General features: G+C 57.2%; 1 protein-coding gene across 1 annotated transcript in view; it reads left to right on the forward strand.

The window, feature by feature from the left end:
• Positions 1-15083: 15083 nt before the first annotated feature.
• The window catches only part of LOC111157091 (protein phosphatase 2 regulatory subunit B''beta), a 51338-nt gene continuing 47713 nt past the window's right edge, over positions 15084-18708 (forward strand). Inside the window, exon 1 of the mRNA XM_022518324.1 lies at positions 15084-15982. Coding sequence (XP_022374032.1) covers positions 15650-15982 — 333 coding nt within the window. The 5' untranslated portion in view covers positions 15084-15649. The remainder of the gene's footprint in view (positions 15983-18708) is intronic.

Consider the following 18708-nt stretch of genomic DNA (forward strand, 5'->3'; position numbering starts at 1 on the left):
CCACTTCTTTCATGTAACCCAGTTCTGACTCTGCCACACTCTCGGCCCTTAGAAAACAACAGTTCGACAGTAAAGTTTACAGTTGTGGGGGCCAGATGCTTCCTGAGCCAGGCTCATCGCTGGTGGTTGTGGAATGTTCTCTGACCCCTGGGGAAGGCTTTGGCTGTCCGTGAATCTCAGAGGGGCCGCCTACTCTGGGCGGTCATCCATCGTGTCCCCAGGAGAGCATGCCAGGAGATGGAGCACGTCCCCTCCTCCCAGCACCTAACACCACCTCGTCCCATCTGGGTTGGAGGCCCGGCACAGCACACGCAGTGCAGACCCAGCACAGCGTCTGCTCGAGCCCAGAAGAACGCCGTGTCCCTGGGACGCCAAGAAAGGCTCATGAAAGGGTACGTTTCTGTCATGGAAGTGCCTGCCGGTGCTTCGACACCGAGGACGGGGGTGAACTCCATACTTCGGATTCTGCAGCTAGACAGTAATGCGGCTTTAATGCCGTGCGTGGCTGTGATTTCCTGGAATGTGCTGGTACATAACCTCCAGGGCATGAACAAGGGCCCTTAAAATAACCTGAGTTATGTCCTGCCAAGACAAGACTTCCCTCAGCTGTCCTCCGCAAGGGCGTTCTTTCCACCGTGGCTGCTGAGGGGGCACAGCAGGTGGCTGGGGCCAGCAGAGTGGAGACGTCCTCTGGAGCCTGAGGATCAGCAGCAGCAAAGGACTGTGGTGTTTGGGGTGGCACAGTCTGACCAGTGTGTCCCAAAACGCCCCACGGGGCTCCTTAAGACCATCGCCCTAGACCTCTTGCACACGGCGGTCAGGCCTCTGTGCCGTGTTCCCTTCCCAAAGTCCTTCCAGTGTATGAGTGTTCCGTGGCCGTGTGACAGCTGGCCACAGGCTGGGGGCCTAAAACCACGGGCATTCATCCTCTCCCAGCTCCAAGATCAGACGTCTGAGATCCAGGCGGGGCAGGGATGCTGAGATCCAGGCAGGACAGGGCTGTGCTCCCTCCTGAGGCTCCAGGGAAGGGTCCTTTATTCCTCTTCCAGCTTCTGGGGCTCCAGGCGTCCCTGGGCTGGTGATTGTGTCCCTCTCATTCCATGTTCTGGAAGTTAGGAAGTTAGTCTCCTGGGGAGCCCCCATTGAACCCATTATGCCTGTTTACCTTGCCATGATTCCTGCCTCAGTAGTAGAACATTTAGAAATTCTCTCTGTCTGTCTCTGTCTCTGTCTCTGTCTCTCTCTCTCTCACACACACACACACAGTCAAGTGACCCCCACCAGTGACCAGTACATACATCACATTTCAGTCCTGCCATACCTACCACCAGCATTGCTGGGTCACAGGCCGACACCATGTTGAACCCTTGAGAAACTGCCAGACTATTTGTTGTTCTCTCTTAACAGCAACTTGGATGGTGTCCCATGCATCTCCCCATGGCTCCCCGTCCCATCACTACACAGCTCACCCAGCAGCACGTTATCTCAGCCCATAGGCTCCCGTCCAGAGCCTTGGTTCTGCCTGGACATGCAGAGCTCACTCCTGCCTCAGGACCCGCTCCCTGGTTGCTCTCTGTGGGTGGGACCCTCAGTCCCATTTTTGGGGCTAATTCCTTATAACTGCAGACCACTCTGGAGCACGCAACTGAGAGGAGTCCCCAAGTCGTGTCGAACGAAGTCCTTCTCGGCTTCAGGGCCACCGCATAGCCCCCTCCTTCCCTAGAACAGAGCACCCCATTTCTCCCCCCTCCGTGTGCATGAATCAGTCCTTTGTCGTGATTATGCACATCTGGAAAAGAGATGCCCACGCTCACTGTCTTCTCTGCGGGGTGGGGTGCGAGGCTGGAAAATGAGAGGTTTTTGTTCTCTTAATACTGGGGCTGCATTTTCCAAGTTCTCACCACACAGAGTACCTATGTCTTTTACAACCCTTTAAAAAAAATAATAAATGATCAAAATCACGAGCTTTGGCTCTCCGAAATAGAGCCTCATGTCATTAAGAAAAATGTGCCTTCCACGCTCGGAGTCAAATGTAGGTCTTCAGCGGGAAAAACCGGCGTCTGCCGCCCTGAGTGCTGACAGACCTGCGTTTATGCCGGCAGAAACAGAAGACCGCATCGGGCCAAGAGCCCAAGGCTTTCTGCCACACTGAAGACGTTCAGGGGCAAAATGTATACCAGAGCAGAGAGTCCTGCGTCTGACGTTGGAGTTAAACGATGGACCCAGAAAACAATCGTTTCCCCCCGAAAGAGAAATCTGCGTGCTCTCTCCTCACGGGCACATTGCTGGGAAGAGTGTGAGGTTGCTTCTCTCCGGCTCTTTCCTAAACTTATTTATAGCCTAACGTTGTCCAAAACAATTTTAACACATGTTTATTTTTAGCTCACCCACGTGTCACTATGGGAAATTCAGGAGACAGAGAAAGTATTTCTTAAATCACTTACTACGTCTACCACCTTCACAGAAACGATTTTCCTTGGGCGTATGACCTCCCGGCCTTCCCCAGAGGCTGTTCGGACAGGATGCTCGCTGGGTTGCCGTGTCGCTCTCCCCTCCGTCTGCACAAACGCATTTTCCCGGGGTCTGCTTGTCTTCCGTCGCAGACTGTCTTGAGTCAACAGGACTCACCGAACCCGCCAGCCTCCGTTCTCGGGCGTTTTGAGGCTTTCGATGTTTCCTGAGGACGGGTCTGATAGCAGCGGAGGCCTGGGCTTGCTTTGGGGCTGTTTCCGTAAGAGTCTGACAGAGTGACGATCCCGAGCTGCCGGACGTGGAGGTCATCCATTCGGCTCTCAGCACGGTAGCACAAACTTGCTTCCCAACAGAGTCTAACGTAACACGGAAAGGGATACAATGTGTTCATTAAATTAAAATAAAGATACTTGCATGGGAGTCAGCCATCCCCAGGCGGGGTCTGCCCTAGATCTCCTCCACCCATGCAGGCGACCCAACGTCAATTTCGTGTTTGCTCCTCAATTTTTTTTTTTTTTTTGCTCCATGCAACGTAATCAAATAAAAGAGTTTTTTACCTCATTACTTAAAGACACTGACTTAAAGGCTGCACCAGATGACCCTGCAGAGGTCACAGAGGGAGTGTCTCTCATCTTCCAAGGCTGGAAGGGGTCTTGGTGACAGCAAGTGAGGGCTCACTGTAGATCTCTAGGCTCCGTGGCCACAGTGGAGATGGGTGCTGTGTGCTGTGTGAGCCTCCTGAGGTGACCACAACAAATGACCCCAAACCGGGGGCTGAAAACCACAGAAATGCATCCTCCCCCAGCCCTGGAGACCAGAGACTGAGATCCAGGCAGGGCAGGGCCACCGAGATCCAGGCGGGGCAGGGATGCTGAGTTCCAGGCGGGGCAGGGCTGTGCTCCCTCCTGGAGGTCCAAAGGAGGGTCCTTCCTGCCTCTTCCAGCTTCTGGGGCTCCAGGTATCCCTGGACTTGTGACCACGTCCCTCCCATCTCCGCTTCTGTCTTCATGTGACTTCTCCTCTGTGGGTGTCTCTCTCCTCTCTGCCTCAGATCCTGCCCTTGGTCACATCTGCAAAGACCCTATTCCCAAATAAAATCTTATCCTATTCTGAGGTTGAACAATGGTTCTAAGAGCTTTTCCATGTCAGGTCACCAAACGTTCAACAGAACCTGTAAGGTGAGGGCTTTGATGATGTCAACAAGGAGGAAACTGAGGCCCAGAATGGGTGACACAGAGCTCTGGTCACCAGGTAGAAAGTCCTGACACAGCAGGATGAACTCTTCCCTTAACCAGGAAGCACTTTGTAGCAGCATGATCCGTAACAGGCACAAGCAGAAATAGCCCAAGTGTGCACACACAGATAAACAGATAAATCTGGTCCATCCACACAAGGGAATACGACTCAGCCCTAGAAAGGAACAGCGGTCTGACACCTGCTATCCCACAGACAGACCTTGAGGAAGGACATGGTGGTCCATAAGAGAAGCAGACACACGAGGACAAGTTGCATGTCACTCTGTTTATATGAAACATACGGGACAGGCAAATCCATAGACAGGAAACAGACTCCTGGTTTCCAGGGGCTGGGGGAGGGGACAGGGAGTGACCGCTAACGGGGGTGGGGTCTTCTTTTGTGGAGATGGAAGTGTTTTGGAACCAGATAAAGGGGATGGCTGGACAATATTGTGAATGTATTAAATGCCACTGGATTTTTCACTTTGAAATAGTTAATTTTAGGTTACGTTAATTTTACCAAATTTTAAAATTTTTGAAAGATTTTATTTATTTATTTGAGAGAGAAAGACCAAGTGAGGGAGGGAGCACAAGCAGGGGGCGGGGTAGAGGGAGAAGCAGACTCCCCGCTAAGCAGGGAGCCCGATGCAGGGCCCCATCCAGGACCCTGGGACCATGACCTGAGCCGAAGGCAGACGCTTAACAGACTGAGCCATGCAGGTGCCCCTAAGTAAAAAAATTGTAAATAAAAATTTGACACCTGAAGAGTTCTGTGCAATAACACAGTATTCTGAGCGGAACGGCAGAAGAGGAGATTTGCCAAAGGGCTGTGAGTCGCTCGGGGAGCCACGGAAGGGACAGACCTGGCACACTGAGGCTGGCCCATTGGGAGGTGACCTGGAGCCCCAGGAATGAGGCCAGCAGGAGTTGGGGTCCCAGCAAAGCCACCATAGCCCTGCTCCCTTTTTGACTGCCCCTTCTGTCGAGCCCCGGAGGAAAGTGTGGCCGGCCAGGGCTACTTGGTGACCTGGGCTCCTATCCCTGCCCAGGTGAGGAAGGGCCAGCAAAGCAGTGGCAGGAAGAAAAAATGCACGCAGCTTGAGGTCACAAAGATCATTGGACGACAGGGTCTGCGTCCAGGTGACTGTGGGGTCACATGTGTGAGACGAGAGTGGTGAGGTCGCAGAGGTCACCTAGGGCCACGTCCCTGTCCAGGTTACCAAGAGGTCACATCTACGAGCAGACCAGGGGTGGTGGAGTGACAGAGGTCACCCAGGGATGGGAAGGTCACCGGGGTCACCTGAGGACATGATCCATATCTGGCTCATCGTGAGGTCATGTCTGTGAGCCGACGAAGGTGATAAAGTCTTGGAGGTCACCCAGGAGATGGTGAGGTCACAGATGTCACCCAGGACCTAGCCATGCCCAGGTCACTGTGAGGGCACGCTGGTGAGCTAATGAGGGTGGTGAGGTCACAGAGGTCACCTGGGAGATGGCGAGGTCATGTCCAGGTCACTGTGAGGTCCTGTCTGTGAGCAGATGAGGGTGGTGACATCACAGAGGTCACCCGGGAGATGGCGAGGTCCCAGAGGTCACCCGGGAGATGGTGAGGTCCCAGAGGTCACCCGGGAGATGGCGAGGTCCCAGAGGTCACCCGGGAGATGGCGAGGTCGCAGAGGTCACTCGGGAGATGGTGAGGTCACAGAGGTCCCCCTGGCCTGTAGATCAGCTCTGCGCTGACGGTCCCAGCTGTGTGAGGACGCGCAACGGTCTGTCAGCCGCACAGTGCACACAAGGAAGGAGCTGGCCCCCGTGTGGATGTGTGTGGGCGTGGGACTCTGGAGAGCTCACACGTGCGCATGGAACTTTCACGGGCAAGAGGTCTTCCTTCCGGAAACACCGGAAACACCGGAAGGGAAACAGCAGCCAGCCAGGCGTCCCTGCCCGGGGCTCACCTGTGCTTTTGTTTTCCTCCTCACACGCCACCAGCTCGTCCAGCACGGAGTAAACGGGCTTCGCGCCCAGCGCCCACGGTGTGAAGACAAGACGCCCACGGGAAAACGCATCTCATCTAACGAGCAATGAGGATGGTGACGATCAGTCACTAACGGCGCCCAAACAGACGGAGTCCGGGGGAGGCAACGTGGACACCGCGGCTCTCTGTGCTCCTCCCCAGCATCTCCCAAACGCTTACACAAGCCCGGCAGCCCGGACCCCGGCTCGGCCCATGCCAGGCCCCGATCTCGTCATTTTCTGCTTCTGACTCTTGACCCCGACACCGTGTCACGCCCCAGCCCCTGAGTCCTGCCTGGGCCTCCCCGAGGCATCACCTCCCCAGGGGACCCAGATTGCCAACATGCGGCAGGATTTATGGACAACGAGGTGCTTCTGACGCTGCCCTCACCCCCGAAGGATCAATCTCCCCCCTTCCCTAGGTCCTCATCAGGAAACACGTCTCTGGGACGATCCGGAAGCTTCCCCTTATTTTTTGCAATGGGACCCGCTTCTCTCCACGATCTGTATCTGTCGGTAGAGACTGGCCTCGGCCGCCGCCTTCACCCCGCACAGCTGTTCCATTTTACATGCTCTCACGGACATTAATTCTTCATTTGTGGCCACCCCTTATTTATTTATTTATTACTTACTTTTGCGATGGAGCTGCTATCGGTAAGGTAATAAGAGAACGCAAGGTCTCCACAGTGCGACGAGCCTTCCCGCGCTGTATAGAATATTGAACAGACTTCATTATTCCTTTCAATACCGGAGTGCATTCTGCCATTTGATTACCTGAACCAGAATCATTTCCATACGCCATCCATCACCCTGACCAGTGCAAGGTGCTGAATATTCAGATTAAATTGGAACTTTTTCCCTACGAATAAGGAATTTGATTCTATTCTATAATATACACTGTCTCCAGGGACAGGAAATTGAGTTGAAGGTTGCTGAAGGCAAGTAAGGAAATTTTATTATCCAAATACAAAATTCTTTTCCTTATCATCAAACCCTGAAACACAGCCGTGGGGAACCGGGGGGTCAGGAGAGAATTCGATCAGAGATGAAAATGGAAAAGGGGCATTTTTCGACTTAACTTCTATTTCTCCAAACAAGTGCTGGCAACCGGCGTACAGGACAAAGAGGTATTTGCCCAGGTCTCTGGTTTTCCGCTGAAGAATCCGGATGCAGTCTTGGTGAGTTAAAGAGAAGGCAAAGCATCTCCAGGAGACCTTGTGCTGAGAGACCAGAGGATAGCTCCCCTCAGGGAGCTCACAGGTCCCTTGTGGACCCCGGGGACCCGGATAACACAGCAGGACAATCCTGAGCCACTTGGGGTTTGCAGGAGCTCCTCGCCGTGCCTGTCGCAATTAGCATCTTAAACATTTGAGCCTTAAGGAGGGGTTGCGGCCAGTCTGTGTCTCCACTTCTGCCCCAACACAAATACTCATTCACTGGGCCATGGAAAAAATACTTTTCCAGTCACGGAAAAGTAGAAATTTACAGACCATAGATCTACCACCACTACTGTGAAAAAACATGGTGTCTCCTGAGACTAGATACCAGGCACCCTGGCTTTCTTCAGGAGAAAGATTCATCTGCTTTGACTTTCCCCCAATGTTTAAAATACACAAAACAGACAGACTGTACTCATCACACAGAGTTCCTCAGAGCCTCCTCGAGGGCTGCTTCTACTAGCTGGATGAAAGCAGATTCCCAGCCTTATTTCAGTTGAATCTTCCCATTTTAACAAGTACCCAGGCTGTTACTTCCTGGGGCATCTGTAACAAATTCCCACAAACCGGGCACAAAAAACCAGAGGAATGCATCCTCCCCCAGCTCTGGAGATGGGAGTCTGAGATCCAGGCGGGACAGGGCCACTGAGATCCAAGAGAGGCAGGGCTGTGCTCCCTCCTAAGTCTCCAGAGAAGGGTCCTTCCTGCATCTTCCAGCTTCTGAGGCTCCAGGCATCTCTGGGCTTGTGGCCACGTCCCTCCCATCTCTGCTTCCATCCTCATGTGGCTTCTCCTCTGTGTCTGTGTCTCCTCTTCTGTCTCTTACAAGGACACCTGTCATTGAATTTAGGACCACCCTGATCCAGGACGAGCTCATCTCAGATCCTTCCCTTCATCACATCTGCAAAACCTACTTCCAATCAAGGTCCCCTTCCCAGGGCTGGAGGTCAGGATGTGGACATAACTTTGTGGTTAGCTACTGAACATTCGTCCACACCTAGAAGGGAGGGAAGAGTTCTCTACATAAGAACAGGGTTTCACTTTTCAGAGGCGTTTGACCATGTCCGCCTGGTTTTCACTTACATGATCTTGATGCAAATCCCCCGCCTGCCCACGTCCCCAAAGAGCTGGTGGCTTCATCCTTCAGACAAGGCTGATTAATCAGACTCACACACCCAGACCGTTGTAAAAATTATAAGAGGAATGATGAGCAGACCATCGAGTGCTGTCAGCCACGAGAGTTGCCCAGAAACCTGAAAACTTTGCAGAGTCACGGAGAACGCAGAAGCAGAGAACGGTCCTCGAGCACTGCTACTGCGATGGGAGACGGTGTGCAGCCCGAGGAGGGCCCTCTCCCAGACCACACGCCGTTCCTCAAGGAGGCCTTATCCCTCTTCCTTCCAACACTCTTTTCTGGTTCCATCACATCTTGCCTTGCCACTCCTCACCCAGGTTTCTCTCCTGACCTCCTCTCTTTTATTCTCTACCTATGTGCTTCCTTCAAAAAAAAAAAATTTGGGGTGAAATTCACATAACATAAAAATAACTACTTTAAAAAAAACATTTTGTTTATTTGACAGAAAGAGAGAGAACAAGCACGGGGAGGCGGAGAGGGAGTAGCAAGACCCTTGTTGAGCAGGGAGCCCGACGTGGAGTTCGATCCCAGGACCCTGGCATCATGACCTGGGCTGAAGGCGGACACTCAACCCACTGAGCCACCCAGGTGCCCCTAGAAATCACTACTTTAAACTGTACTCCCAAAGGTGCACAGTCGCCACCTGCATCTGGTTCTAGCACATTCTCCTTCCCTCTAAAGGAGACCACGTCCCCATGAGCAGGCCCTGTGCAGCCCCCTCCCCGGCATCCGGACACCACTAATCTCCTTTCCGTTTCCATGGATTTCTGTATTCTGGACATTCCATAAGAGGAATCACGCACCCTGTGCCCAGACATCAGGCTCCCTTGCCAGACTTTAAACGGGGTGTATAAACAAGGTCGAAGATCGGAAGCAGACCAGGAAAACGATGTCTCGGCAGAGAATCCTAATAATGAGACAGAAATCATTAAAAGGAAGCAAACTGACACAAAGCCTTCTCTCTGCTTTTGAATTTTCTGCTGCTGTTTAGACAGTCAACATTCACCAGTGATACGGATCGCTAATGTCACATGCCAAGACCCCTGTCAAACCCATCCTTTCCCCCCAATTATGGGCTGAACTGTGTCCCCTCCTCCACAAATACATGTTAAAACCCTCATCTCCAGGACCCCAGAACGGGACCCTATTCAGAGATGGAGTCCTTAAAAGGGTGATGAAGGTAAAATGAAGTCATTGGGACGGACCCCAATGTAGTACGACTCGAGTCTTTATAAGGAGAGACGAGGACACAGACACACAGAGGGACGACTGCGTGAGGACACGGGGAGAACACAGCACTACACGCCAAGGACAGAGGCCAAAGGAGGAAGTGGCCTTGGTACCACCTGGATCTCAGACCTCCAGCCTCAGCCCCGCCTGGATCTCAGACCTCCAGCCCCAGCCCTGCCTGGATGTCACACTCCCATCCAGAGAATACATGTCCATTGGTCAAGTCACCCAGTTTGGGCTGTGTTGTCACAGCAGCCTTAGCAAAGGAACACTGATGATAAAAGGGACTTCACAGATGTTAATGAATGAAGTGGGTCTTGAGATGGAGACCATCTTGGATAGCTGTGTGACCTCAGTGTCATCCCAAGGGTCTTTACACAAGGAAGGCAGAGGGAGATGTGAAGACAGAAGAGGAGAAATCCATGTGACATGAAAGCAGAGGTAGGAAGGATGAGCTTTGAAAGTGGAGCAAGGGTCCTGACCCAAGGTGGATACTGGCAGCTGGAAAAGATGAGGCACAGGACCCCTCGTAGTGTCCAGGAGGAACCAGCCTATGGAACCTTGACTTCAGCCCAATAAGACTGACCTTGGCCTTGTACCCTCCAGAATGTGGGAGAACACATCTGTGTTCTTCTAAGCCTCCGACTTTGTGGCCCCTTGTTACAGAAGAGCGAGATGACTGACACACACCATATGAAGCCCCAGTAGCCTGCCGACTGTGTCTGGGTTCCTACACCTGTAACTCATCTTCCTCTTTGCTGCCAGAGCTAAGCATCTCAGATGCCTCAGATGTGTTTGATCCTTTCAATCGCCAGCTTGATTCAATGGCTTCAATTGTCTGTGTCACTCAGCTGCTAGTGTGTAACAGCCACCCCCAAACTCTTCAGTTAGAGTATCTATACCACGTCGGGAAGTTGGCCGATCCCGGCTGGCCCTTCTCCCTAAACTCGGTCACAGGGATCAGGGCTCTTTTGGGGGCCCGTCGGTGCACCTTCACTCTTTCAGGGGCTTTCACAAAGGGGACGAAAACTGCCTCAGGTCTCCCCCTGCCCCAAGTCAGTACTGTAATGCACACACTTCTGATTGGGTGAAAGCCCGATGCCTTTTTCAAACCTGCAGTTCTGGGGGCTGTCGGTATCCTCTCTAAAACTCTGATTGCAAGCTGGCCCGTGCTTTTCCTAACTGCTACCTTCCGTGTGGTCGTTGATGAAATTCAGAGAGAAAGAAGCAGCCTGCAGCCGTGTTTTCCCATCCTTTCCCAGGGCAACGGGGTGGGGGGGTTGGGGGACCACGCACCCTTCCCACCTGCCTGGTTATGGCAAGCCACATTGTAGCAACTGTTTCGCCACAAGGTAATGAGGATCTCTGTTTGTCCCTGAATCAATTTTTTTGTGCATGAGGAAGTCAGAAGTGTTTGCCTGGTGCAGAAGCCCCTCCCAAGCCCTTTCTAGCTCCTTTTCTTGTGTGTTCCTTCCGTACGTTCTGCTTTTCAGGATCAAGTGTCCTGAACACGTCCACTTACGTGTGGTGAGTGCCACCTCTGTGAGGCTGACAGTCCCTCCCTCAGCCATAGCTCCTCTGTCATTTTCTTTCTCTCCTCACACTTCCGCATTCTGCGGTGTAACTGTGCATTGAATCATCTAATTGTATAAATCCCCACTCCCGCCCCATTAGATGAGGAAATCTTTGAGATGGTGAGTCGTCTTTTATTCCTCTCTGTCCTCGGGCTCGTAGCACACACTCGGAGGACCCAGCAGGCCACAGCTTAATTATGCCGCATTCCAGCATAATAAATACATTGTAAATAAATTAAAAGAGAAAGCACTGATGGAGCCAGGCGAGTTGATAGCAAGAAGGGAAACTTCCCAAGCATCCCAGTACTAGCCGCACAGAAACACATTGTTCAGCGGAACTCTCATTGGCAGGACGGGGCAGACACACAGCCTCCCTGTCTGGGAGGTCCTGAGCCCATGTCACTGATTAAAACTGGAATCTTGAATCAGGAAAATACAAGGACGTCTGAAAAAAAAAAAAAAGTATACTTGCATAAACTCTATAAAACTCTTTCCTTTGGAGAAAAGGGCAAATCTGAACATATGATTTTTTTTAAAGCATTTACAATTTTTCCATTCTCTTTAGTTTCGTAGGGTCACTATCCATTTGTTTTTTGTTGTTTTGATCAACATTTTTATTCTTCTTTGAAAGCTTATTAAGATGGTTGCTAACACAATACATTTTCTTTCCTGATTACCAGGACCGTAAGGCATTTAAACACCACTGCTTAGGTTGGAAACTTTTAATGGATGTTTTCTCTACTCTTTTGTCCCGGTGTCAGTGACAACATAGCACCCAGGGAATGACCATAATACCGTCTTTGCTGAAAAAAACCCTTCCACGGTCTTTCACCCACGTTCTGTCCCTGGAAACGTGTCGTGGAAAACCACTCTGCTTTCAATCAAGGGCAGGCAGTGGCACTGGGTGGTGGGCTGTCTGAGTCTTGGAGGGAAGGGGGAGCAGAGTGACTGCGTCCCGAGAAAGAACCAATCCCGTGACAATAAAGCCAACTGAAACATCCCAGTCGTGGAATGCCCCCTGTTCACTCAGCCACCCCACTGCTACAGAGCGCTCAAGGAACGCAGGAAAAGACCCAGTTCCTCCTGTTCAAAATTGTAGGAAAGGATGTGCCCTCGAGCAGCAGGCGAAACCACATACTGGAAAGCAAGCCAGTCAGTAGCAAAGGGAAGAACTGAAACAGGAAGGGAAGAGACAGACAGACCGACTTCATAAACACCGTCTAGACTCAGCCTTTCCTGGCAGACCTGACACAGGGAAGGTGGTCAAGCTCCTGATTAGGTTCTTTGAAGGACATCCCTTGAGACCAAACACAGAGACATTTATGGGTATTCTGGGTTCCTTTTTGTTTCTTTGTTTGTTTTTGAAGATTCACTTATTTTAGGGAGGGAGGGCACGAGTGGAAGAGCAGAGAGAGACGGAGAACCTCAAGCAGACGCCTCACTGAGCACCAGCCCGACTCAGGGCTCTATCTTGTGACCCTGATGTCGTGACCTGAGCGGAAATCGAGAGTTTACCACTCCACAAAATGACCACCCAGGCACCCAGGAGTTTGTCCTCATGATAGAAACGGAGATTTTTAAAAAGAATAAAGAGCATCTTGTTTTGGATGAATGTCCTTGGCAGATATAAACTCGATCACTCTGACTTCCAGGGAGGGTCTGTCTGCAGCCCCGGGTCTGCCAGGGACCCATGAGATCTGATGTCACAGGCACCGTATTTAGGACTTCTTCCGTCCCCAAGTGGGATGGGGGGTTGCTATCAACCACCTCCAGCTCTGCAGACAGACTCGTTATTTTGTTGTTCCGTCATGCGGTATGGGGAAAGCCTGCCTTTCCCATCGGCCAGTCCCTGACGGAGCTGAAGTGGAGGGTGTGCAGATCCACTCTGAGGGTCTGGGTGGGCTGCGTCCCACAGAGGAAACTGGGCTCAGGCTGGCAAAGGAAGGGGCCGCCCTCCCCTCCAACTGCCCCAGCGCCTTCCTCTACAAGCTCCCAGGATAATGCAGCAGGGAAGCTGACTCAGCTTCTCCTTGGCCCCCCAACCCACGCGCAGTTCTCCAGAATCTTCCTGTCCACTACCACCCTCCCCAGCCCATCCTTCTGTCCTGGCGGGGGGGGGGGGGGGGGGGGGGGGGGGTCCTCCTGCCACCCCACTGGAAGTCAGGCAGACCCCGGGAAGCCCCCTTCGTGTCACCGGCCTGAGACCGTGCTCCTGTTTCAGGGTGAGCTGGGCTCAGGGCTGGCTCCGCGGCGCCCCAGGGTCGCACAGGGCGTTTTTGTCCTGGCAGGACAGGATCTTCGCGGGGCTGGCGCACACTGAAGGTGCATTGTGTTCTGCGCCGGACCTTCTGTCTGTCCGCTTGGCAGCCGCACAGCTCGGGCCTCAGCATGGGCCCCGAGACGCATAAAGGCGTCTTGTGTTTGGGCTCAAAACCCCCTTTCCTCGGCGAAACCGCAGCGGTGAAGGGACGGAAGGGGCAGTGAGCGGCCGCTGGTGTAAAGACCGGGTGAAAGGCCCATCTGTTCCCGCACGAGACGCCTGCGTGCGACAGCCCGGAGCGCGGTCCGCGTGCGCGCTTCCTTCTCCACAGAAGCGGCCCCGACCCACCCGCACTGGTGCGCGGTCAGAGGGACAAGGTCCAGGGTCCCTGCGTCCCGGCGCTGTCCAGAGCGGGGAACGCGGTCCGGAGGCCCACACCGAGCCGCCCAGGCAGCACCCAAAGTGACCTGCGCTCTCGGGGCCACACACAGAGTCACTGCGCGCTCTCGGGGCCGCGCACAAGGTAACACCGCGCTCTCGGGGCCGCGCATAAGTGACACGCGCTCTCGGGGCCGCGCACAAGGTGACACGCCCTCTCGGGCCGCGCACAAGGTGACACGCGCTCTCGCGGAGTCCCGCTGCCGTTCCGCCGCGTGGACCGGCTGGCACCGGCGTCGTGATCGCACGCTGGACGAGCAGCCCACGTGCAGACTTTGCTGTTACGAGATCCCGTACGGGAGGAGAACACGTCTTAGAAAAGACCCAACGGACACCCCGCAGGCCCCAGCCCCCATGGGACCCCGCATCCCCCGCCCCCTTGGGACCCCGAAGCCCCCCAGCCCCCATGGGACCCCCCAGTCTCCCACCCCCCCTTGGGACCCCGCAGCCCCCATGGGACCCCGCAACCCCCCAGCCCCCATGGGACTCCGCAGTCCCCCACCCCCCTTGGGACTCCGCAGCCCCCATGGGACCCCCGCAGCAGCAGACACAGAGCGCGCGCCCCGTGCGTGGCCCAGCGCCGCTCGCGGGACGCGGACAACGGGACCCGGGCCAGGAGCAGTGCAGGGGGGCGGGGGGGCGACGACCCTCCCTCCAGTACGACACAGGGGTCGCGACGGCCCGCGCGGCGCTCTCCCGCCGAAGACCGGTTGGGAGCGAGGCGCACGCGGCCTGCGCACGGAGCCCGCCCGGTCAACGACGTCCACGGCCACGCGGCCCGCGCCCATCCCAAGTTGCGCTGTGCAAGTGACAACGGCCCGCTAGACCCATGCTCGCTCCCGACCCCCGCCGCGCGCACACTCGTCCATGCTCCGCGGACATGCGCTGCGCACGCCCGCCACCCACACAGGGCCGGTCTCGGGCTCCCTCCCAGCAGGCACGCACTGCGCATGCCCGCCACCCATCCACCGCCCAGCCTCCGGCTCGCTCGCTCCCGCTGGGCACGCACTGCGCATGCCCGTCCCCTTCCCCCTTCCGCGCCCGGCGCCAGCCCAACGGCGCGCTCTCGGCGGCACGCACTGCGCATGCTCCCGCCACCGCAGCCGTCAGGTCGGCGCACCCCACAGAGCCAGAGCAGGAAGATCTCGGGGCGGGGATGGCCGCCACCCCGTGCCGTGCTCCCCGAGCCCCTAAACGCCCCCTCCCTCGTTGCACCAAAGCCCCCGCCCCCCTCACGCCGCGGCGTCCGGAGCCGGGGAGGCGTGCGCGGCAGCGGGCGGCGCCCGTGGCCACCGTGATGACGTCACGCATCGCGGTGACGCACGACGTCGGCGACCGTGTTTGGGAAGGCGGCCTGCGCGCCCGTTTTGAAGCTGCCCAGAGCGGCGCGGGCCCCGCGGCGCCGCTGCCCGTCCGCCTCCGCCGGGCCCCGGGCTCCGCGCAGCCGCCGGGACGCCGGCGCCGCCCGCAGTGAGGACCCCGCCCGCGTCCGCGCCCCTCGCGCGTCACCCGTCGCCCCTTGTCCTTCGTCCCTCGCCGGGCTGGGCCGGGCCGCCGCCTGCTCCGGGGACCCCGGGACCCCGGGCTACGGGCTCCAGGCCCGCGACCCCGCGGGAACCGGGGCTCAAGGCCCGAGTCGCGAACCCAGCCAGGCCCGGACCCCCGCCTCCTAGAGACCCCAGACCCCAGGTTTGCGACTCCCGCCTCCCTGAGAGCCTGGGACCCCGGGACCCCGGGCTCTAGAGCGCCCCCCACCCTGGACCCCAGGACTCGGGGCTCCAGGCCGCAGGCCCGCGACCTCCCGAAACCTGGACTCCAGGCCCGCGACTCCGCCCCCGCCCCCAGCCTCCCGAAGATCTGGGCTGCGAACCCCGCCTCCCCGGGACCCTAGCACCCCGGGCTGCCGACCTGCCGCCTCCCCGGAACCCCGTCTCCTGGACACCTCGGGCCCGTGACCCCGCGGGCGGCCCTCATCGGCTCCGCGGACGTCCGCTCGGGCCACACGTGGGTTTCGGGCGTCAGGGCGGCGTGCGGGGCGGAGGGGCTCCTCGGGGCGGAGGGCCCCCGCCGTGGAGATGCCGCCCGGCAAAGTCCTGCAGCCGGTCCTCAAGATGAAGGTGGACGAGCTGTTCCTGTGCTGGCTCAGCGAGGCCGGCACGCAGGCCATGCTCCGGGACTGCCTGCGGAGGGTCCAGATGCCCGCGAGGACCGAGGCGGGCGCTGCGGACGCCGGGCCGCCCGGGCCCCCGCTGGCGGCCGCAGCCCCCGCCTGCAAGCCCGCGCTCTTCGACAGCCTGGGGGCGCCCAGTCCGGCCCCCGCGTCCGCCGCGCTGCCGCTGGGAGCCGCCGCGAGTCCCCGGACCGGGCCTCCCGGGCGAGCGACTCGTCGATCCGCAGGGACGCGAGTAGTAAGTTCCCCGTCTCGTTGCAACCTCGGCCGCGTTCCGACCCGGGGCTCGCCGCTGCGGGAGCGCCCCACGTGCAGACAGTGACGTTGGCGCGGTTTCTCCCCGAACGGGGCCGTGTGTGCTGGAGCATTTTGTCGCTGCTAGAGCGCCAGGCCGGTAGTCCCGGCGGGATCGCGGAGTTCCGCGGCCGTCTGCTTGCGCTCTGGCTTTCGGTGCCCGCTTCTCCGCAGCCCTTCCCGGCCCAAGTAACCAGCCGAGGTCTTACCCCACTCGTCTGGTTTTCTCCTTACGTCATCTGCGGTAGTCACAGTCACGTGGCCGGCGCCGGAAAAACGAGGTTGGCACCCACCACGAGGCGCTGCGTGCCTTCAGAGTCACCAGGCGTTGGCTCCGTGTGATGGGAACTGTGGCACGGTGCGTCCCGCGTTCCTGGACGAACCCCGGCGCTGACAGCGTTGGCCTTCGGCGGAACGTGGTTGTCCCATGGCGCGTGTTTCTGCTGCAGCTCCCGCCCCGTCAACGACCCCTGTGGTGGTATCACTTACCTGACAGCTTCCCACCGCTGTGGACCAGCCGCCACAGGCAGATGGCCGGCTGCTGCTCTGAGGGCCAGCTCGCTTGGCTCTGCTCCTTGACCCGTGGTTTTCTGGCCCGTTCAGCGGTCCCGACGACATGTCCCAGAAAGCGAGCCTCTACGGGGAGTGGGAAGTAGGCCCAGCGGTCACGCAGGAGACCACCTGGCCCAGCCCCTGTAGGGAACCCCACGGGACGACTCGTGTGCCCCTGCAGGGCCTGCGGCCCAGCCCTGGGCTCTGGCTCACTCCCTTTCCCACTGCCGCAGAATCCGTGCTGGGGGAGTATGGCCGGAATCTCCCGTGTCCCCGAGGCTGCTGGGTCTGAGGGGCTGCTGAGGGGCAGCGCGCGGACCGGTGACTTCTGTGGGACGGTGGTTTCCCTCCCCGTGATGGCATCTGTTCTCCCCGGGACTGCCGAGGTCTCACGCAGCGAGCAGCCGCCTTGATGGCGTACAGGTGTCAGCGCTGAGGTCCAGCCCTTCGCGCAGGTGAATTCTTGCATCTTGTGACCCCGTGACCTTGCGTGAAACCTTTTGGGACGGCAGAGGTTGGCAGGTCAGCACTGCTCGACGAGGGCGACTGGGATGCCTTGAAAAGGACGTATTTCTGGAAAGCGGGCCCGTGGCATGCCCGTGTCGGAATGAAGTTCCTCCGTGTCCACAGCACAGACAGGTTGTTCCTCCCAAGTGGGAGGGAGATTGTGCAGGAAGGGAGTCTGCGACTTGGGGAATGCACTGACTTTAGCGGGGAGAAGGCAGGGGGGCCAGGAAGGGAGGTTTGCCGTGGACATCAGCTGTCCAGTCTCGTGTGCTAGCCGCAGCGGTCTGACCGCAGAAGGCCGGCTGAGGAGCCGGGTCGGTGTGTGCCTGTGGGATTGGGCAGGACGCAGTGCTCCGGGTTGGGGACGCTGTGCCTGCTGGAGGTCTGACCGCAGAAGGTTGGCTGCTGGAGGTGTGCACGGTGGGGCTGGAGTGTGATCACGATTCTCACAGTCGTGGGGCAGCTGGGAGGCCCCATCGGTGAAGCCTCCAGCTGCTGGTTTCAGCTCAGGTCACCGTCTCGGTGTTGGAACAGCCAGCCCCACCTTGGGCTCTGCGCTCGGTGTGGACTCTGCCTGCAATGTTCTGCCCCTCCGTCCACCCCTTCTCTTCCCTTGGGGCCCGGCATCTTTTCTCGGTCCACATTCGTGGAAGGGCTACCGCGAGCCGCTCCTTTTCACCCCTGCCGCGTGTGATTTCCAGCTAAGGGAACGAGGAGACACGGGGACTCCACACACACCAGAGGTCCGGTTGCTGAGTTACATGCCCTGCCCCGGGGGTGATCTGCACACACGCGTGACATGAAGCTTGTGGCAAACGTGTTACACGCAACAGGCCCTTGGAACATCTCCTTTCATCTCCGTGAGGGAAGGCTGAGGACTGGACCGCAGGGCCTCCGTGGCGCTGTCGCCCATAATCCCAACCACAGAAAACCCTAAAAGTGCTTCTAAGGAAGTTCTCCAAGGGAACCAGATTTAGTGGGCATGCCCTGTCCCTGTACGGATTGCGACCCCAGTGATGACGCCCGGGGAAGGAGGGTCCTAGGCGGCCCGGGGACCAGACTTTCAAATGCAAGGCATGGCCTCCAAAGCCCCCTTCCTACCTCCCCCCGCACTGGTCAGTATCCCAGTAACCTCGTCCAGCAGCTAGTTCACACTCTCTCTTGGGCCCCCTTCCTACCCTCCCCGGCCGTGGTCAGTATCCCAGTAACCTTGTCCAGCGGCTAGTTCAGACTCTCCAGGGTCCCATTCCTACCTTCTCCCGCAGTGGTCAGTATCCCAGTAACCTTTTCCAGCGGCTAGTTCAGACTCTTCAGGGTTCCATTCCTACCTTGCCCCGCAGTGGTCAGTATCCCAGTAACCTCATCCAGCGACTAGTTCAGACTCTCCTGGGCCCCCTTCCTACTCTCCCCAGCCGTGGTCAGTATCCCAGTAACCTTGTCCAGCGGCTAGTTCAGACTCTCCAGGGTCCCATTCCTACCTTGCCTCGCAGTGGTCAGTATCCCAGTAACCTTGTCCAGCGGCTAGTTCAAACTCTCCAGGGTCCCATTCCTACTTTCCCCCGCAGTGGTCAGTATCCCAGTAACCTTGTCCAGCGGCTAGTTCAGACTCTC

Source organism: Enhydra lutris, unplaced genomic scaffold, assembly GCF_002288905.1.
Source record: "Enhydra lutris kenyoni isolate GAN:26980312 unplaced genomic scaffold, ASM228890v2 scaffoldscaffold52, whole genome shotgun sequence".
Taxonomy (NCBI): domain Eukaryota; kingdom Metazoa; phylum Chordata; class Mammalia; order Carnivora; family Mustelidae; genus Enhydra; species Enhydra lutris.